The 22,568-nt window shown below is 40.4% G+C and overlaps 1 protein-coding gene across 1 annotated transcript; it reads left to right on the forward strand.

Annotated features, from left to right (window-relative positions):
- The first annotated feature begins 3,396 nt into the window (after nt 1-3,396).
- LOC122543530 (R3H domain-containing protein 2-like) lies at nt 3,397-20,546 on the forward strand. The gene is made up of 7 exons (XM_043682328.1): nt 3,397-3,497; nt 6,505-6,674; nt 10,931-11,075; nt 11,493-11,593; nt 13,826-13,910; nt 15,042-15,089; nt 19,852-20,546. Exons 1-7 carry the CDS (start codon nt 3,443-3,445, stop codon nt 20,190-20,192), a joined length of 945 nt encoding a protein of 314 aa, XP_043538263.1. The 5' UTR covers nt 3,397-3,442; the 3' UTR covers nt 20,193-20,546.
- Nucleotides 20,547-22,568: the final 2,022 nt, after the last annotated feature.

Here is a 22,568-nt window from a genome sequence, read left to right on the forward strand (position 1 = left end):
GTTCGAGATTGTTATCCAGGCAGTCACAAGTGTCGTGACCAGCTTTGCAGTTGTGGAGGACCGAGCCTACAGTTCAGTTCAACTCGATGAAAAGCGAAGCATTCCCCACTTCCCCCCATCCCCACCCTCAAACAATCAGCCTAACATAGCTTTTGCTACTCGCAGCAAGAAAGTGAATCTTTCCCGTCTAGCACAGTGTAACCTTCTCACAAGCACATGACTGAAGCATGTTTAGGATGTATCTCTATTTGAATGTGTGATGCTTGGCCTATTGAAAGTGAGTTCTACTAAGTAATTTGGAGTTCATTCTTGAAGGCTCATTCAGTGCAGATGATCTTACCGGAGTGATTTACCCACTGATGGTGAAATTCAACTGCTCTAATCATCTAAATTCTCATTACTCCTTGTGTACTCTACCAGCACTATGTAAACATGCCATATGTAAATGCAAATTCTTGTGACATGTACTTATTCTTCAGATACCATACAGTCCTTGTGAAGATTTCTCCCAAAGATATCAAACTATTTTTGAATCTAGTCTGTGCTTTTCTTGAAATGTGCCCAGGGGCACATACAAAGCGTTAGCTTATGAACTAGTGTTGGCCAAGCAATGGAGATGCTCCCCTGCATCGCAGGTTCAAATCTCAGTTTGAACAACATAACTTAGCCAAATCACATGTTCTCCTGAGGAGCAGAGGGGTAGTGTGATGACAGAATGAATGTGGTCCTGATCTTGCCAATTGAAGGAATTTAATTGAGATATGGAAAAGCAATAAAGGGCAACATAACATTGGAAAAACATAAAAGCGTTTACATAAAGACTTGCTTCAAGTGTCTCGTACTTATTATCCTTGTGTGTGATTTTTTTTTGAGAGTGCGAGGAAATCTCCTGTGATGTTGGTCACAAGTGTTCCTGGACCTGAACTGTGCTCTTTAATTCTTACTAGTTCTAGTTCAGCATGAATGCAATAGCAGTTCGCGCATCGCTGTAATGCAGCAACTTTACTGCAGCAATATATCATGACTGATGAGGTAAAAATATTGCACACCGTACTCATGCTGGCATGGTAATTTTTTTATCAGCCATTTTATAAAACTTACTCCACCTTAAAATATTATTTTCCTGCAGCATGTACAGCAGAATTTATAGATTTTAATATAGAATAAGCAGTCACCCTCCCCACCCATCCCAACTTCCCCATCTACATGCCGTGTCCGTTGACAATATTATTACAGGCATGAGGTCAGCTTCTATATGTACATTGATGATAACCCAGCTCCATTTTCCCACCACGTCTCTCAATGTATCCACTGCCTCTTCCTGCATCTTGAATTGTTTTTGTTGAGCAACATGTTACTCTCAGTAAGCACTGAAAAATTGTAGCCATTCTCTTTGGTCTCGCCAGAAATTTTGTAGACATCAATCCAACCCCTCTGTTCAGTTACAGTCCCAGACTGCAACCTCTGCATCCTATTCAGTCCTACATTACTTGTTCATCTCTGGCCCTCCCAAGCTCATATGCTGCTGAAAGCCTTATTCACACTGTTGTCACCTCCAGGGTCAAATACTTCTAATATTTTCCTGGCTAGTTTTCTTATCATCTTAAATTTCAGCTTTTCTAAAACTCGTATTCTATCGTGTGCCAGTGCCACTCTACCATTATGCTTGCTTGCCCCACCCCCTCAACATTAGCTTCTGCCTCCCAATCTTTCCGATTTAAAAGTCTTCTCTTTCTGTTTCGTTTTCTTCATGGCTTTCTCCAGACCAAATTTTATAACCTACTGCAATCCCAAAGCCCCAATGCATTTTCCATTTCTCTGGTTTTGGCCTCTTGTGCATTTCCCGTGCCCAACCTCCTTTGCCCCACTGTATGTAGACTTGTCTTTAACTACCTCGGTTCCATGTTTGAAAGTTTCTTCCCTAAATCCATTTGTCTCTCCATCTCTCCTGTTTTAAGACACTTCTTGAAACTAACTTGACCAAGATTTTGGTCTGCCCTTCTCTATAAAACCCTTTCTTTAACTTTTTCGTTTGATTGTTCTTCTGGCAAGCATATTGGGATTTCTTTTAATAGTAACATGCAAGTTGTTTTTTATTTCCTCCTCAAACCTTTTGCTGCATTACCTCAGTTATTTGCCTGATAAACAAACAAGGCAGGCAAATATTTTATCATGCTTTTTTGGTTCTTGCTGAAGTTGGTGTGAATGGAATCCTGCAGCAGGTATATCTGTACATTCGCAAGTCTATAATGATCGGTGAATTAGGTAATGGTCATTTGCTGTAGTCTGGTTCTAGCTGACAGGTGCCACAATGTCCAAACTGTCTCAAACATTCCCCTTTCTTCAAGCTCTCGCACAAACATCAGGCCCTATTAAGGAGACAGGACGACATTGTCACTTTCTTTTTTTTATTTAACAACCTGTTTAGTTTTAGTTTAGTTTAGCACTTAGTATTTTCTTCCTTCTAATCCAACGTCAGTTATGATTGGAAAATGTTGTCTTGTCTGATATGAAATGGCTTGCCTTGATTGATGCTCTCTGGACGTTATAATTTCACAGGAAAAGAGTGAAAACCACAAATCCCACGATGCAGCTCTTATCACAGATGTACACTTGCATGTCACTGGTTTTTCCATCAATTTTTTCGGCGCCCTGCTTGGAGCACATTCTTGTCTGAAGTTCTGCAGGAGTTGGTGAAAAACCAACTCCTGTAATGCATCTCTCTTGCTCACAGAATCTCTGCGTCGTAAATGGCAGCCCCCAGCATCTGAGGTGCAATTTGTAATTCAGGCCCTAGGCAATAAAGCTGCCAAGAGGAACTTGCTGTGCACCCTTTCTGTCATTAAGTAATTAATTTAATAGGTAAGTTTAGTGAACTTTTATTCCCAAATTCCTTTTGGGGTTATTCCATAGATATTATTGCTAGCTATATGAAGTGAAGAGTGAACAAGGTAGCTGAAAACAGTGTGAAAAGATGACTCTGGATTTATTTGATTGCTCTTGTGGCACATGCTAGTTCATTAAAAGTGACATTGGGAAAAAAAAATTGAGGAATTTGATTGCTCGGTTTTCTGCTGGTTACTTGTTCCTCATTGGAATTTTTTTTAACTCCGTTTGTTCATAGTTATTCAATTATATTTTTGGTAACTTTAACAGATAAGTGGTTATTTGAGCGAGTTGTGGGCTTTTTTTGTGCCGCTATGCACATGTGATGCTTTGTAGGTGTGATGCTCTGAGGTGTGACACATTTAAAGTGTGACTCCTCGGAGGCCACACTTTCAGGTGTGACACTACGCACGCGCGCTAGATGCAAAACTTTTAATTATATAAATTTGTGTGAGTTGATCTGTGTAATAGCTGCTGTGTATAAAACTAAACTGGGCAAAACTTTTTCAGCCAATCGGTTGGATTCCTTCAGCCACCTGGTCCAGAGCAGTACCAGATGCCTCAGTCTCCCTCTCCTTGTAACCCAGCGCAAATGCAGCAACAATATACAGGTTAGTGCAAATTTACTCTCGCACATGTTCAGATTAGCACATACCAACTTGGCAAAGCATCAGCAGCTTTCAGTTGCTCGCATTTTGACAGGGCATCTGTGAAAGGCATGTATGTGCTCCTAATTTCTCCGGTCCTATTTATACTAAGCATAATTGGCAGAAAAAAAAGCATGATTTACACAGTGGGAGGTTTTTCTGGTCTGATTTTGGCTGCAAAAGCAAAATTTGTGATTAATTGAAAGTCAGGAAGAAATGCATTTGCGATGAGTCAAAATGGTCGACTTTAGAATAATTTTCTGGCTGAAATGCCAATTCAGAGCAATCCATTAGTTTAGGAAATTAGTTTGGGCGGAAAGACCCAGTTATCAGGCTCAGGCTGTGGTTCTTAAGTTGCGTGATTTTTATAATGGAGTGTTTTAAGCTGTACTTTCTGTCATTACTACGCGAACAGTTCAAAGGATAATAAAAATCTGGTGACAACAAACAAACATGGGTATGTTTCAAACAAAACCTGAGCAATAAACTAAGTAAACTGATAGTAGAAATCCTGTTGTGAAGTTCATTTGGGCCTCCATGTCTCTGGGCTGCTGGATTCTTCAGCTTCCCTCATACGCTTCCTCCCTCAGCATAACTATCAGACCTAAGCTACTGTTTGTGCAATTAAAGGGTGAAGAACTGCTTGTACAGCAGAATTTTGCTAATCCAGAGATAGTTGTGGCAAGAGAAATTATTTCTGAGTTGAGAGATCCAAAATGTTTGCATCCCTACTTCAAACAGTGCAGATAGATAGTTTTCTGCTAAGCTAGCTCCAGTGACAAAAAAAGAACTGTGGATGCTGGAAATCAGAAGTATAAATAGAAATTGCTGGAGAAACTCAGCAAGTATGTGTGGAGAGAGAGAGAGAGAGAAAAACAGTTAAGATTTCGGGTCCGATAAAGTCTTAAGAAAAGTCACAGGACCCGAAACATTAACTCAGGTCACAGTTGCCAGATCCGCTGAGTTTTTCCAGCAATTTCTGTCTTGGCTCCAATGATGTAGAGGAATACTGCATTTATATTGAAATAATATACAAGCAAAGCAAAGCTTCTAAAAAGAGGTTTCTGAGGAAGTAAACCAAGAGTTTTACAGTGCTGTGGGTAGTTAATTGGGCTGCCAGAGAAAAAGACTGCATAAATCAAATGGCACACTTTTGGGTGGAACTAAGAGTCACTGAACAAAATTGAGGGGCAAACTGTGTATATATTTATGGTTACCAGGAATGTTTCACAACTGACCCTAACTTAGAAGAAGTGAGTTTGACTCTATCTGAAGCAGTCCTGTGGTATTGTGTGGCATTCCTTACTTATCCAGATGGTTACAGCTTCAAAATATTAGGGTCTGCCTGTAGCATTAACCAGGCTTCTCACAGTAGGAGTGGGTGACTGAGAAAGGTGTTTCAGAGGCAGTTCTCGCCTCTCCCTCATGGCAATCATTCAGGTTGTGGAGAAGTTCACAAGATAGACTATGTACACCCTTTCTGCTAAATGCTACTCTGAAGTATGCAGTAGAACTTTGTTTGGCAATAAGGAGGGAAAGGGCGGAATTCTATTTTCATTGAATTGAGTTCCTTTGGATTTTTCCTGAAAAGGTGAATATCCCTGAATACAGTATAAAATATAACCTTAATAAATGCAGAAGTTGCAATCCAAGTAGCCTTTTAGCTGAAGTACTGCTGTAATTGGAACCTTCTCACTGGTAAACTGGAGCTTACTAATGTCTTGAAGTTCAGAGAAACCAAACTGATGTTGGGCAACAAGCAATAGAGTTAAAGTCATCTGTTGACATTCTTGAGATGAGTGCTGTCAAAGTAGTTTCTGGCATCTAGGTTGCAAGTCTCTGAGATACTATCATGTGAACGCATAAATCACTGGCATCAGCACCTGCAACCGTTTAATTATCTGCTGAGGGATATGCACCATCAAGATGAGCAGAAACCCAAAAGATGAGCAGATATGCATGCCCTCCAGTACTCGTTATGGATCAGCAGGGAAATATTTTGTAATTAAGGCTGGGATGATTGCAATCTTAAATTCACTTTAAGTTTTGACTGGATTTTACCTGAAGACAGCACCAAATTAATACTAGGACAGACTTTGTTGAATAAATAAGTGTGTGAATCACACATTGTTATTAATGCGCAAATCAGCCACATGTCGCGAGAAAGAGCTACGTCGTTGAATTGCAAATCACCACAGGTTTTGCGGTACTGCAGTAATTCTTGAGTTTTTGACTAACCTGACCAATCTTATATTCCAGCGGTGAGGAGACTTAACATATTGCTTTCCAACAGGCTTTGAGTTGCTTATGCGCGGTATTTCATTTTGTGACCTTCTGCATCTTTACAACCGGTTCTTTTTGTTCTGTAACCAGACCCTTGAACTTAATAGTCAAGAAAGCATCATGTTGAACAGTTCCAAATGTGCCTCGATATACCAGCACTATAAAAGGTGGTATTTTTTTCACTGAGCACAGAAAGCAGGCTTTAGTCTGTGTCGAGTCAATTCTCCGGTTTCAGGTTCAGTCTAATGTAATGTTCGACTTTTAAAAGAAATTATGATTATCTGCAAGATGACTTTTCAAATTGGCCATTAAAATTAAAACAAATCTATATTTATGGAAGTCCAATATTGAAGTTTTTTACTTTTATTCCCATTACTTTCATTGGCCATTTATTGACTTGGACAGATAAAGATATGACTAGATTTCCAAAATGTTTGCAAATATAACTTGGTCATGGATGCTATTAAAATTAACTCACTACATTTGAATGACTCTGTGGCTGATCCTTTTGGATAATATTTTGCAACAGCAAGTATCTTCAGACCCTTCTTCAAGAGGTGAGTATGTTTTAAATTAAGGTTCTCAAACCGGTATTTGGTAGAAATTGGTTACGATCTATTACATTGAAGCTTCCTGTGCAACTTTTTCCATGAAGGTTGACTGAGCCTTTTTCTCCCCCCATTCTCAGGTGTGCCAGCACCCAGTCATGGAGTTGTGGTCATGCAACTGAGTGTGCCTAATGGCCCTCAGCCTCCTCAACCTCCCTTGTTACCACAGTGGAACCAATGTAAATATTATAGTGTGGAGCAGCGAGGGCAGAAACCCACTGAACTTTACAGCCCTGACAACCCAACACAGGTACTCTGACCATCTTGAATTCTATACTTGATACAATCGTGTGATATGGTTCATGCTGCTACCTATCTGAGACATTTGCCTTATGTTTGTACTGATTGTACTAATAACAACATAATCTTGTGATAGTAAATTCTAAGCCTTGCACGGCAGCACTTGAATTGCTCGATCAGATACTCGTAAGTGCTCCACGTGTGTAATGATGGGTATATGCATTGACCAGAGGTCGTATGTGTTCATATTCTACATGTCAGAGACTGGCCTGAAAATGGCCAGGCTAGCCTTTTCATTCTGGACTTCTGACTTCCTGAAAGAAAGCACTCTCAGCTGATTAAGATCCCAGATTTGAGAAGATCGCTCCACTTCTAAATGGGATAGTGAGAACTCTACAGAAGAAAGAGGGTCAGGTTAGCAATGCTAGGTTACATAGAAAAGTATTTTAGTTTTCAGTTGATGTTTCAATAATGAAGTTAAAGAAGCCAAAATTATTTGGCTCTGGCTCTCCTGAATTACACTGATATTGCCGACAACTTAAAAGTTACGCTTTATGGTCTCAGTTAGGTCATTTATTTTGATTCAGTATTTCTTCCTTTTTAAATCAATAAATAAGAGTTATACTTTTACTGTAATAAGAAAGCAGAGATCTTTTTTGTGCCATTAACCACCTGCTAGTGCTGCTTCCCAGACTGGTGTTTTTGGAAGTCGCAATAATTTCGTTTAGCAGCAGAAGAGAAGGCTGAAAAAAAAATCTGATCAAAGAATTTAAAATCATGAGCGACCTGGACAGAGTAAATAAGAAGAAAAATGTTCCCACCTGTGAAAGGATCAAGCAAAAGAGGGCATAGATTTAAAGTAATGAGTAAAAGAAACAAAAACAATCTGAAGAAAAGCTACTTCAGGCAGTAAGGGCTTAAGATTGCACTTCCTTGAGAGTATGCTGGAGGGAGGTTCGGTTGAGGTATCCAAAAGGGAATTAGGTAGTGATTTGAAAAGGGAGAATGTGCAGGAGTATGGAGAGAAGATGGAAGAATGACACTAAGTGATTGGAGAGATGGTGCGGGTGTGATGTGCCAAATACTTGTTCCCCTGTGCTATAACAATTTTGTAATATTTGGTGATATGTTCAGTAAAGATACACTGTCTGTTGTGTGCACCATTATTGGGAGAGTATAATCACATTGTGATAAATTTTTAAGTACAAGGTTTCCAATGTAAATGGGATGTAGATATTTATTATAATATAAAATTAAGGTCACATTATATGACTTTGAAAAGGAGACTAAATGATGTCAGTTTGCCCTGGTCCACGAGATCCTTCACTGGATTTTCACCCTTCAGTTTGACTTCCTGTATACAAAGCCATATAACTTTCATTTTAAAAATGAAGCAAATCAGTATTTCATTTTCTGATTGTCAAGTTTAGTCACTATTCCCCTTAGCAATCAGACCAATACAGCAGCAAACAGCTTTCCTGTCCTTTTTACTTGACAGCAACAATATCTACACTTTTACTCACGCTGTATACGACATATGCCATGGCCCTGACATTAGTCATCTTTTGTCCTGTTAAAGAACACACTACCGTTGTGAAATTATGTTTTGCTTCATTTATCTTCTGGGCTACTGAAGTCTATTATTTTTAACTGGTCTTCTACAGTATAAGCCATAGCTCCAGTAAAATTTCTCAGATGGTATATTTGTGATGTTGTCTGGCTATAAGGGGAGATGAGGTACTTCTCCACCTGAAGGGAGAGAATGGCAGGTAAACTTTCCATACCGACTGTGGTGTACTCCTGTACACTTAGTTACTCAGAGGCAATCTAGTCACTCTCAGAGGTCACTCTCATACTTCTTCAGCCAGTGGATGACACATTGAGAAGCTGAAGGGCAACACGCATTCTTTTAGCTTCAAATTGAATTAGCTTGGTTTACTTTAAGGTAAGAAGTAGGCATTTTAACTCCTCAAACCTGTTCTGCCATTCAGTGAGCTCATGGCTCACTTGCAGCCGAACCCGATGTCCCTACTTTCATTTCAGAACCCTTGATACCTTTGGTCAACAAAAGAATTTTGAAACTAACATTAATACAAACAATTGATCAAAAATGTCAAAAACATTTTATGTAAGAGTTCCAAGCTTTCTGATTTCCTAAATACTCAGCATAAAGGAATGGAGCAAGAAAAACATCCCATTGTTTCTCTGTGTTCCATGTTATTTTGCTAGTAAATCTTTTGCACTATTGTTCACAATGAGTTCATGTGACATTATGGTAGGGTTGGATATATGGGACAATATTGAAATTTTTTTTCAATTAATTCAATACATAAATATGTCTGTAAATTACACTTCTGCAAACCCTCCCCCCATTCCAGTTTTTACTTTCACACATTTTTTTTCTCCTTTGAGAAATAGTGGGAAAGCTTTTGAAAAGATGAGCAGGCAGATGATTACCTTGCTACAGCGACACATCAAATGTTCTTTCTGTGGCTAATGGCTAACTAGTCCCGGAACTCTCAGCTTCTGGTTTCAAGGCAAAGGGGTTACAAAGCTTCCACGTGTCTCAGCTGGTTGATAAATCAGCTTTTAGCAATACATTTAATTTGAAATAACATAAAACTGTGTGCAGGAATTTGAGCATTTAACTTCTCTTCCAAGTCACTGCTATTCAGTCCTTATGAGAATTGAGAACTGTAACAGTTCTGAAAGTATTTTTGGTAGTTACTAAAATGAAACCACCTTCATCTTTATTGATGTTGCAAACCCTGTCAATGAGAATAGTTTTATCATGATGACAAAACCAGTAGATAAATGCATTAACTTGAAGGAGTACATTTTTGAAATTCCTCTCCTCTTGATGCTTTAAATGAAGTCATTATTTTCATGTTAAGTTGTTTTTCTGGGAGTATGGGAAGTTTGTTATCATTGATGCAGTATATTGCACCTTTGGAGTGAGCTCTATAGTTTATTCAGTGAAGCATCGTTCAGGAAGTGACAGCTTATGATACGTTAGGAATTGTGAAAACTGGGAGGCTATTGCACACCTTTTTTTTAAATTGAGTCTTCGCTGTATTACTGAGTAAATGGTGAAATAATATACCTCAGGTTAGTTAAAGTACATTGCTGCCTTTGTGAGATGTCATTCGTGCTGTCCCCTACAGCAGCATAAAGCCTTTTTTTTTAGTTTGGTTCGTGCCATGTTGCCCAATGAAGTCACCAATTCAGGTCACAGTGTTGGCACCCCACATTCAGTCAACCTGGCATTGCTAACTGGAGATTTACCAGTCATTCCAGCTTTTGTGCAACGATTCAATTTTCAACATTAAATCCTTGCACTTTTTTGCAGTGAGCAGTTAAGTTTAACATCTCTGATAGTATTTCCCGATGTGTGATATGCTTGCTATGCCAGTGACTCTGATCTGAAAGTGTTGTACAGTAGGAATCATAGATACATAGATACAGGAGATACATGGAAGCCAATACTGAGGGGGAGACTTCATGTTGTGGTATGAGGAAATGGGACTGGTTCCACTGCCTGCAGCAACATACTGCAGGCCCTTGTGCTGCTTCAGTGGATACACTCCCCAGAACCAGATGGGTGCCATATTTATAAAAGGCTATCATGACATTTACATAATTGTAGATATTTTTAATCAACATGTCCAGATGAGTTATCCCATAACTCTGGAGCAAGTGAACTCCGGTCTCCTGCCTCAAAGATATGGACATTACCACAGCAGCACAAGTGGAGGGACGCTGAGATAATTCAGTCACATTTTAAAGTTGGTCACTTTTTCATTTTCAATATATTATGATTTGATATTAAACTAGCAAAAATTAAGGAAATCTGAGGAACAGAATTAGAGTAGGTTGGAGTATAGGAAGTTATCTGGAATGATAAAGCTGGAAGATTTAAAACATATACAGTGCCACCTCTCTTAGGGTATGTCATTACAATGCGGGGAGTTTATTTAGGAAGTTTCCATTGTTAGTTTTGATACTGAGGTTTATAATGGAAAAACGTGACACAAAAGTGTGACAGTGGGATGTGCAGACAGACACAGAGGTCGCCCCTTTTACCCCACAAAGTTGAAAGTAATCTGGGTCAACGCTATGGAATTCTCTAGGTTGTTATTTGCCAGTATAGACATTTAACCAATAGTAAAGTTCCTGACGTATTTCCTGGTATTCTATCAATCTAGAGAAGTCAAGTAAACCTGCTTATTTGTCATTGCTATTAACAGTTGACATTTATTTCCTCAGGTCAATGCCCAACTAAACAGTCCTCTTAACTCTCCAACTCAGTCGCCAACACCATCTCCAGTGACAAATGTGACAAATGTCTGTCCTGCTCTAGCACCACTGCCACTTATTGCCCAGTTCTCCAGACCTGTGGGTCCAGCACAAGGTGAATACTTCTCCAGATAACATTTTTGAAATATTTTGATGTTTTTGTATTTAACAATTCTTATAATGCACAGACTGTTTATGTACATAATGTATTAATTACCTCACTTCATAGTGATAGAGTAAGTTGTAGGAATGGCATTCATTTAAAGTTACTGCAGCTTGTTATAATTAACACAGTTACCTGTTCCTGTTTACTGTTATGGGTACTTTCTAATTATATTCAGTGCTGTAACTGGAAGGTGAGTAATGTCAACTGAACGTAGCGTCTCAAGCTTTTTAGATGTCTTAACAGACTGTAGCTTTGTATGTTTCTCTCCACTGAGGGATGGTATCCTACTTACTGTGCTTTGGGCGCAAGTTGTAAACTTACGTTGTTGAGCATGCTTGCAAAGTCACCGTCTCTTTTCTTGAATAGGTGACACTCGTTATTCCTTACTTGGCCAGCCTTTGCAGTACAACCTTCCTGTATGCCCACCTCCAGTAATCCATGGACAATGCCAGTATTCAACTCATCAGGTATGAAATGGAAAAGAATGAGGGGAATGCACTACTTCAGTCATTTAGGGTTGGTTTTGGTTTGAGTTTTGTACTGGAGGGGTACAGTGTCATCTATTAGACTCTGTGGACATCATCTGCTTAGCACCCAGACAACAATGTCATCTTGATATTGCAACTAGGAAGTGCCACACATGATAAGATCCAGGCTACATGCCAGTTTGTTTTACCTTGGTTAAAGTGTTACTGTTTCTCAATAGGTTCCTCTTGGCAAGGTTCAATAAGATATGCTATTGGATAAGTGTCTGCCCATTTCTCCTGTGCACTACTTGATGCTAAATATTTTCTAAATTATCTCTGTGAATGAGTTACCCAGAGTTACCCAGTAACCGGAGTTACCCAGTGGATGGGCATATTGATCATAGGAACATGCAGGACATCATTCAATTGGACGCTGTTGGAGGGAGTGAAAAGGAATATGGTACTGATAGGGGACAGTACAGTCTGGGGGTAGATACTTCTCATTGCAGCCGTGACTGGGAATTCCCATGGTTGAGTTGCTTGCCCGGGGGTCAAAGTGAAGAACATAGAATCCCTACAGTGTGGAAGCAGGCCATTTAGCCCATTGACTCTTACACCAACCCTCCAAAGAGCATCCCACCCAGACCTACCCTATCCCTGTAACACCAATTTCACCTAACTTGAACATCTTTGGATTATGGGAGGAAACCAGAGCACCCGGAGGAAACCCACACAGACACAGGGAGAATGTGCAAACTCCACACAGACAGTCACCTGAGGCAGGAATTGAACCCGGGTCCCTGGCGCTGTGAGGCAGCAGTGCTAACCACTGTGCCACCGTGCCTCCCCATCTCTTCATGGCAACCAGGAGCAGGAGCGTCCAGTTAGTACAATCCATGTGGGAACCAACCACATAGGTGGACCTGGGATAATGATCTGCTGAGACAATTTGAGGAGTTGGGTTTAAATTAAAGCATGGACTCTCTGGATTGTTACCTGAGCCACATGCATACAGGTTGGTAGGCTGTAACTAGTGGAACGCACAGGGATTAGACTTGTTCCCCACTGTCTGGCTATGAATCCGAACACTAATTGTTTCTCTACATATCTCAACATTGAAATTGTTGACTCCACTAATTTTCTCTGTCTTCAGTTTATTCCTGGAGCCTCAACATTTTACAATCTGTGTTAATGACTTAGGTGACGAAACCAAGCGTAATGTATTTAAATTTGCCAGTGATACAAAGCTAGGTGGAAATATAAAGCTGCATGGAGCTATAGAAAGGGTAAGTGTCTGAGCAACAACATGACAGATGGAGTGTAATGTGGGGAAGTGTGAGGTATTCACTTTGGTTTTAAGAATAAAAAGTAGGTTTATTTTTCAGTGGAGTAAGAAGTTTCTTAATGTTGATGTTCATACAAGGAACATCAAAAATTATATACCACAAACAAGAAAGAAAGCAGATGGTATGTTGAGCTTTATTGCAAGGGGACAGGAGAATAAGGGCAAATTAGTCTTGCTACAGTTGTAGAAGGATTTGGTGAGACCACACTTGCAATTGTATGCACAGTTTTGGTCTCCATATTTAAGAAAGAAAATACTTGCTTTGGATACAGTACAGAGAAGATTCACTCAATTGGATGATTTCCTCTGATGAGAGGTTGAGTAAATTGGGTCATTATTCTCTAGAGTTCAGAAGAAATGAGAGGTGATCTCACTGAAACATGCTAGATTCAGGAAGACCTTTTATACGGAAGATTCTAAGTGAATGTTTCATCTCGTGAGGGAATCTTGAAATAGGAAGCACAGTTTCAGAGTAAAGGGGTCTCCCGCTTATGATAGAGATAAGGAGCAATTTCTCCTTTGAGAAGGTTGTTTATCTGCAAACGCAGTGAAGGCTGATCAACATCAGCTATGTTGAAGGCAGCTTTTTGATCTGCAAGGGAGTCAAAGGTTATTCGGAAGGCAGGGAGGGATAAAGTTAAAAATCTCACAATACGAGGTTATAGTCCAACAGATTTATTTGGAGGTACAAGCTTTTGGAGTGCTGCACCTTCATCAGGGAGGGGACAGGCAGTGGAGTGGAAGTAAAGCCACAAATCAGATCAGCCATGACCTTTCTGATTGGTCTACTCCTGCTCCTTATTTTTTAGAGATCTTATCTTCTTCCATTTGAAAGCTGCTACTGATCTTTACTATAGTATAACTCTGTGGTTTATTTTATTTGAAAGGGTCCATGCAGTACAAAACACACTAAACGAGGAAAGAAGCCAACCCTGAAATCAGCGTCTACCGACCTTGGCACAGGTGATGTTGGTTAGTATCTGAACCATTGCAGAAAGTATGTAAATGGGTTAGTTTTCTGGTGAAGGTTTTCCAGGCTGAAAATGTGACTATTAAAAGCTGAATCACTGTTCATGTTGTAGTGCCTACTGATCATTTGTGGTCCTTATTTGAATAATAGATTTGAATTATCCAGTAATTTCAGTTAAACAATGTAAATGAAACAGCAAAGTAGCAACATTTTGAAAAGAGGTATTAAATATTTTGGTAGGAGTTGACATTTAATGACCTTAGCAAAATCTAGAGACCTGTCCCCCGCTATCTGGCTCTGAACCCTAACAGTAATTGTTTCCCCACATATCTCAACATTGAAGTTGTTGACTCTACTAATTTTCTCTGTCTTAACTTTATTCCTCATTGTCTCCCTGTACTGTTCATTCTTAACCCTATCACGATTAAGTTTACTTGTTAAACTTGTTCACCCACTTGCATAATCAACCTAATTCACTCTGCAATCAACTGTATCCACTTGCTGTACTACTTTCCCTATGTCAGTGTTGTCTCAAATTTAACAAACGTACCTTTACTTTCTGCAACAAGGTCATTTATTTATGTTAAAAATCACACAGCACCAGGTTATAGTCCGACAGGTTTATTCAGAAGCACTAGCTTTCGGAGCGTTGCTCCTTCCTCGGGTCTGAATAAACCTGTTGGGCTATAACTTGGTGTGATGTTTAACTTTGTCCACCCCAGTCCAGCACCAGCACCTCTGCATCATTTATGTAGATGAGTAACAGAAATGTGAGAATGGTGGTACTCCAACATCTGTATGACACTACACCTTTCCTTGACCCACTCGTGCTTAGATTTTTGAATTTGTATTATTTTAGCAGTAACCTATTTAAAGTAATGGCTTAATAAAGCAAATGTGGCTCAGACATTGTCAAAGGTTTGCTGAAAATCCAAATCTATGTCCATTTTTAATTTATTTCTACCCTTTTGAAGATGTTATAAAAGCTTTGACACAGCAAATCAATCCGTGCTCATTCTTTCTTGTACAGATACTTTTCTGTGCTAAAGGTTAGGCTGGTTTCCATTACAGTACTCATTAATGATAGCTAATGAATCAGTTACCTGAGTCAAGTTTATCCCTTTTTTTTCCAGAAGGTACTATGCTTTCTGCAAACCATCATGGGAGCATTTCCGGTACAGGTACCCAGTATTTTTTCCTTAGCTCGAGCAAGCACCCAATAAATTTCACATTCGCCTCCATCTGTGCACTGTAATGTATAATTTGAAGGCTGGATGGGGTGGCTATAGGGGAAAGTTATGTAAGATTCATCTCACTTCTTATTCCTAATCTGTGTGTATTTGTGTTGCGTTATTATTGTCTGTCACTTTAACAATCAGTAACCTCACTCTTTTGCTAACTCACTAAAATCTGGTTAAATTGGCTCCTTTTAAAACATATTTTGGGACATATCCTCAAAGGAGGGAACCTTTTTAAAGTAGTCTTGTTGTAACCAACCTAGGGGGCAGGTGAATAAAGAAAGGGAGTCAGTTCATCCCTCCTCAGTTGGTACTGAACAATTTGGAGTATCTGTCTGGAACAATAATAATTTGGGCACCCTAACTTGGGGTGTGGTCATAACACTTGGAAATATGTCACCATTCCTTCAGTGTCACTGGGTTCAACTCCCAGACAGCCCTCACTAGCCGCACTGTGGATGTCCCTCCACCTCAAGGAGTGCGGCGATTCAAGAATGCAGCTTCTCGAGGACATTGAGCAATGGGGAACAAATGCTGGCCCAGGCAGCAACATTCACATCCCACGAAAGAACAAAAAAACTTTCAGCGAAAACATGCCATTAAATTGGAAAAGGAGGCATTGGAAGCAGAATGAGAGAAATAAACATTAAAATAAATTTACGGTGAATATGTGTTGATTTAAATTGTGTGCAGCCTGTGTGCGGACTGTGGGCTTGTTGCACAACTGTGCTGCTTATTCAGAGTGTTGCTAGTGAGTGCTCCAAACCAAGATATGGGGAGCTTTACACAGAAAACTCTTGTGTTCCTCAAGCCACTGAATTGCCTCATAATACCTAAGGGGTACTCAACTGATCTCATGTTATTTCTGCAAATGACTCCCAGATTGAATGACCCTTTTGTTTTTGGCTCTGCTCACAGAAATGACTTTTATAAATTTGTATTTGTGTAAATGTCTTTAATGGAAAATGGTTGTACAAGGTATCCCGGTTCAGTTCATTTCTGCATGGCACTGCCAACAGCTGAGCCAAAAGTGCTGTCCCTGCCTCATTGTGGCAAATGGTGTTATATGCACTGAAGTGTTATAAACTGTCAAGGCCAACTCTACAATCTTCATTCCACATTTTCCACACATTCCACAACAAAGTGGATCCAAACGAGTTTCTGAAGAAGTTATACCAGACTTGAAATGTTAGTTGCATTTCTCTCTCCACAAGTGCTGCCTCATCTACTGACTTTGCCCAGTATTCCCTGCTTTTGTAACAAAAGAGGATTGTGTAACTTCATAGGTTTTGTGATCTACTCCTTTCATCTGATGAAGATTTCTAAACCTTACATTATTGTTTCAGTTGAGTTCATGTTTGCTATATCATCAGTATCTCTGCAGGAGTTGGTATCTGTGGATCTTCAGCGAATAGTCTGGTGCACTATATACAGGGTAGGAAGGAAGTCCTAGTTCCTCTGGGCTATTTACTGAAGTTTATAATACAGCGTGGAAAATATCTGTGCAGTGATGTTCAACAAAGTTATTCAGTTTCTCCAGAATACCTCCAGAATTTCCCAGTTAATTTTAAACTTCTGTTGAAGCCATATTGCGGTTATTTTTTGTTCTGACTGTGATTGTGTTTGTTTATGAATATCCTATTCATGCAACCCATCCACCACTTTAGACATTCACTCCCTCCCTCACCGACACTCAGTAGCAGCAGTGTGTACCATCTCCAAGATGCACTGCAGCAATTCACCAAAGATTCTTAGGCAACCTCTTCTAAACCCATGACCATTACCATCTAGAAGGGTAAGGGCAGCAGATACATGGGAAGACCACCCTGCAGGTTTCCCTCCAAGCCACTTATCATCCTGATTTGGAAATATGTCGCTGTCCCTTCACTGTCACTGGGTCAAGATCCTGGAATTCCCTATCTAAGAGTATTGTGCATCTACCTACAGTATGTGGAATGCAGCGGTTCAAGAAAGCAGCTCACGACCACCTTCTCAAGAGGCAACGAATGTTGATCTTGTTATCAGCTCTCGTACCCTAATTTTTTTTGAAAACCTATTTGGAAATTGGAACACTATTAGCATTCACTCGTTATCAGCTGCCAGCATCCACTCTGTGTCTTCTGAGGTAATGTACATTCAGGTTCTTTCCATGGAAGTCTGTTCTGTTTTGGCTTACAGACTCTCAGCTACAGCTCTGTTGTAGACAATTAGGAGAAAGTGAGGATTGCAGACGCTGGAAATCAGAGTCAAAACGTGTGGTGCTGGAAAAGCACAGCCAGTCAGGCAGCATCAGAGGAGCAGGAGCGTATGCTGGAAATGTTGATTCTCCTGCTCCTCAGATGCTGCCTGACCAGCTGTGCTTTTCCAGCACCACACTTTTTGACTCTTGTTGTAGACAATATCTATTTGATTTTGGATTCTGGAGTTTGATAGTCCTTGAGACATTATTAAAGTTCCAGCTCAAGTTATTTCCATGTTTTATTAACAACATTTGGAAATAGTACCATTTTCACTGTGTTCATAAAGTACCAAGTTACTCTGCCTTTTGTACAGTGCAGCTTCAGAAGGCTGCACAGTTGTGTTTCCCATGGTGGAAAGACACTAGACAAATTGGTTTTGTCAGAGTGGCTAGCTCAGTGAATTGGTTATGTCTTAATGCTACCATAAGCTTGTGGATGAGGCTCAGGCACGGTCAAAGGCCATTTCCATGGCCTTATTCTGGGCACCTTTTTCATGTTACCGTTGATGGTATTTGTTACGTTGTCACGTTAATATTAATCCTTATATCTTTACTAAATATTCCTTTTCACAGTTGAGTGCTGCATACAACAATGGAGCTGAATTTGCTGGTAAAATAAAGGCAGGTTAACGTGTAAACAACACCACAAGTTGGGGCAAGGAAGTCTTCTTGCCAAATTCCCGAATCCTTCTCTATCATTCCTCGGTTTCATTCTCAATCCTGGAAATTAATTGGTCCAGGAGGTAGACTGCTGTTCCTGTCATTTCCCCAGTGATCTCTCTCTGTTACTGGTTCTTAATTCAAGTAATTTGCAGCACAAAAAGAGTAAAAGGAAAATCAACTGTGGGAAAATGTCCCACTCCAGCACATTCCTTGGAAGATTTATCTTGGCAGTTGTTCTGACACCTCTGAAAAGACTTTTCCCATTCTGAATTGACAATACTTTGGTGTGTTCTTGTGTGTGTGGAAGACTCTCGTTTTATCTGTTCAATCTAGAATCCTCGGAGTTTACTAAGCTTTGTGTACATGCCTGTCTGTCTGCTCCTTCCATCTACTTCTGCTGCCATTTCATTGAAGAGAATTGAAGTGCATATATAGAATGAGGACTTGTACAGATTTGAGATTTGCTCACTAAAGTTTTGTAGCTCCAGCAATCGGAAAGCAACAGTCAATGCTTAACTTGACATTGGTCAGATAACATTTGCATTTCTTTTCGGAGACGGTGCAATATCTAGATAAATGACCATATGAAAGGTCAGTAACCTACCATTCATAGCTATTCTAATGCAAGTTCCTCCCAATTGTAACCAAATCGCTGGCTGATTTGGCATTTGCTGATCTACGTTGCCTTGTGAATTGTAAAGTGTGCTGCTGTTAGCTGGTCTGTTTTGGTGAAGAGGGAGACCTGAAAATATGCAGTACCAACAAGTGATTGTTCATATGTACTTGAAGCTGTATGGTGTTATCAGGCATAACCCCTGATGAGAATCAATCTTCTCATCTGTTTAGTGTGTTAGTATTTGTTTGTCAGACATTAAGAATGAAAAGATGTTCACATTGGTATACAAATAAACGCTCCTGGAAATTAGACAAAAATTTAGCAGCAAATTATACATTCATGCGCATGTCTTCTGTGCTCATTCCAGCAATGCAGTGGAACATCAGTCTGCCAGGTATGTTTTGTTCAGCGTTTTTGTCAATATTTATGCTGCTAGTTATGTTGTAAGATAGGTATTGAGCAGCAGGGACAGCTAATTTGCAATGGTTTCACACTGTCCAACTAAAGTTTGCATGCACAAACATGGGATTGATTTTCAAATGTTGACTTGTCATGCAAAAGGGATGTCAGGTGACAGTGTGCACTGGGGCTTTCATTGCTCCTCTAGAGAGGGGAGACTCGACAGCCCATAACAGAAAGCTGAGCGATAGAATAGTTGTTCTTTTTGAAGTTGTGTTATCAGCCGATTAAGTTATTCAGAGTGTAGTATGCCACTTACCATGATTAAAGGAAGGTACATCTATTCCTATTGCTCAGCCCAAATGGTTTGCAGCCACTCTGGAGCTGTGCAACATTCAGGCTGGTTTGACCAATCTTAACTGTGCTTCATGTTTTAAATGAGTTTCTGCTCTTCAGCGATTTGTGGTATTTGTATAACAAGAATAATTTTTATTTGTATTTTCAGCTTGCACCATGACAATTTAGGTTCTCAAATTCTCATGAATAGGACTACATCGATGAATGATTTTATACAGAACTTCATTATGGCAGTTTCATTCTCGATCTATCTTGTGTGAATAGGGCGAGCTGTTTTAAATTGGAGTCCAGCTGTATTACAATAAAGCTGAGCAGGATTCACAATGAATCATCTGTGAACTTAACTTCTGTTTGACACACTGGTGGGTAGTGACTGACTGAAATGGATGTCTCTTGGAACTACTTAGCATGTTTTCCTTTCTTTGTTTCAGTTGTCGGGCGAATTTTGGAGGTAACAGATCTTCCTGAAGGAATCACTCGCACTGAAGCAGACAAACTTTTCAGTCAACTTTCAATGTCTGGTGCCAAAATCCAGTGGCTGAAAGACTCTCAGCAACGCAGCAGTGGCTCTGGGGACTGTAACAGAGCGACCGAGAACTCAAAGAATGCCAGTGATCTAGCTGCACTTTATACTATAGTTGCCGTGTTCCCCTCAACCATGGCAGCTCAAAATGCAACTATCAGACTGAATAATTCAACAAACAGGTTTAAACTGCGAACAGCCAAGAGGAGCTATGATCTTCGCATTCTAGAAAGAGCCAGTTCCCAGTAGCCAATGGATATCTGAAAAGCCTTTTTTCTTCTCTCCTTTTGAATGACTGTATTGGCTTTGTTTTAAGTCAGCATTGTTCCTGTAGTGTATTGTTTTGTCCAAATATCACTTTAGACATAATTAAGGAAAGTTAGTGATCAGTTGGAAAAAAAAAGTTTGTTTTTCCCTCCCAAACTCCTGTTTTACACAGCCACACAACCCATGTGTATTCTTTCTGTTATAATTGTGCAAACGTATTCGAAGCTTATTTAAGTGACTCAAGCAGTTGACTGTGTATAGTCACGACAAATTTTATTTAACCTGTTTTTTTGATTTTAAATATAAAAGTTTGTCTGCCAGTCCAGACTCTCAATATCTTCTTTGTTTTAAATTGTATTTTATTTGCAAGGTGACACTGCTTGGCCCGACAGAAGAGGAATCTGACGTTTTGGAAACTATCTAAAGGAAATAAGATGCAGCAATTTGCACTCAGGTCATCACCTTTAGTATAAAAAAAACACAGCAAGGCATTCCATGGTGGACATGGGTAGGGAGAGAAATGACCAAAAATTGGTTGAGAAGATGACTTGGTGTCGGGGGAGTTTAGGCAAAGAGTTTCAGGAAGTCAAGCCAAGGTTCTCCCAGCAGTAGCTTAGATTCGATTCCCTACAGTGTGGAAACAGGCCCTTCGGCCCAACCAGTCCACACCCACCCAGACCCATTTCTCTCTGATTAATGCACCTAACTCTACAGGCAATTTAGCATGACCAATTCACCTTGACCTGCACATCTTTGGACTGTGGGAGGAAACCAGAGCACCCGGAGGAAACCTACGCAGACCCAGGGAGAATGTGCAAACTCCACACAGACAGTCACCCAAGGCTAGAATCGAACCCGGGTCCCTGGCGCTGTGAGGCAACAGTGCTAACCACTGAGCCACCGTGCCGCCCCAATCGAACCCGGGTCCCTGGCGCTGTGAGGCAACAGTGCTAACCACTGAGCCACCATGCGTGGGACAAAGGAAGAGAGCACTGCATACAAAAGACAGGGACAGACTCAGAGGTCCAGTGAGTGTACGAGAGTACTCAAGGCTGGATGGGTTGCAGACATAAAAGCTAGAGCAAAGCTGTGAAAGAATTTGAAAGATGAGATTAAATTAAGGCATGAGAGCAAGATTCCAATGTAGGCTATGAAGGATTAAATGATGGGCAGGAGGAATTTGCTGTAAGATATGGATCATGTGATTTTGGCCAGTTTTGGATGGTGGAGGATAGCTGAGGTTGGGGTGTAAGTAGATTAGCACCCCTGATAGGGGATAGGATCTGGGATTTGATTTCAATACAGATTTGAATAGGATGACCACATCTTGCAAGTCCAGCAGCACGTGATTGGAGTGTATGTCAGGAATCAAAGCCTTGGCTTAGATCTTGCTATATTCAGTTCATGGAAGTTGTTAATTATCCATGAGAGGACAGCACAAGACCTGATGGTCCCAGTGGTGGTTGTGGTATTGAAAGGACAGGTGAGGAGGAAGAGCTGGAGTTGTAGCATGTTCAGGACTTGCTCCCCACCCTTCCTGCAGATGATGAGACGAAGAGGCAGCTTTGTGGTGAGGAAGGGACAGATGATGGATCGTTGATTTGAAGAGAGAATGGCCCAGCAAGCAGAAAGAGAAACTATTACTAATGATTATTTTTAGACAGGGTTGGGAACTTGCTTCAGCAGTAAATATGCTGTGGTGTGGTGAGGAGGGATAATGCACCACCTTAAACACTCACTCCCTCCACCACAGGCATACAGTGGCAGCAGTTATACCATCTGCAAGATATACTGCAGTAACTCACCAAATCTCCTTTAACAATACTTTCTAAACTTGTGACTTTACCACTCAAAAAGGGCAAGGGTGCCACGTGCATGGAAACACCATCACCTGAAGTTTCCCTCCAAATCACGCACCATTCTGACTTGGAAATCTATTGCCTTTTCTTTATTGTTGCTACTTTAACCCCCACCCACTCACCCCCAACCCCAAGACTGCAGCGGCTCAAGAAGGCAGCTCACCACCACCTTCTCAAGGGTAACAAGGGACAGGCAATAAGGTTGGCTCCGCCAGTGATGCCCATGTCCCAAGAGTGAATGTTCAAGAGTCATGATCACAGGATGGTATTCAGGACTTCAATTAGAGGCTATCTTCGTGTAGCAATAAGAAGGGTTGATGTCCAATAGGATCAATTCACCACGGTAGCTTCATTTGCAGCGTAAGACCAACGCAGGTGATATATCATTCTTACAGAAAGTGGGACATTAATATGACGTATTGACTGCATTCATGTAACGTGCGCCCCTGAATGAAACGTTTGCCTCCAGTCCCAAGCAGGTTTACCTGGTAAATATCAG

The sequence above is a fragment of the Chiloscyllium plagiosum genome, chromosome 44 (genome assembly GCF_004010195.1).
Source record: "Chiloscyllium plagiosum isolate BGI_BamShark_2017 chromosome 44, ASM401019v2, whole genome shotgun sequence".
NCBI classification, from domain to species: Eukaryota; Metazoa; Chordata; class Chondrichthyes; order Orectolobiformes; family Hemiscylliidae; genus Chiloscyllium; species Chiloscyllium plagiosum.

What these genes read in the sequence shown, in the direction of transcription:
- LOC122543530 (XM_043682328.1), top strand. Translation starts at nt 3,443, where the DNA reads ATGCCTCAGTCTCCCTCTCCTTGTAACCCAGCGCAAATGCAGCAACAA. An exon ending in GCCAGTATTCAACTCATCAG is followed by an intron (nt 11,594 to 13,825) that starts GTATGAAATGGA and finishes TTTATTTGAAAG; the next exon opens with GGTCCATGCAGTACAAAACA. An exon ending in CCTTGGCACAGGTGATGTTG is followed by an intron (nt 13,911 to 15,041) that starts GTTAGTATCTGA and finishes TTTTTTTTCCAG; the next exon opens with AAGGTACTATGCTTTCTGCA.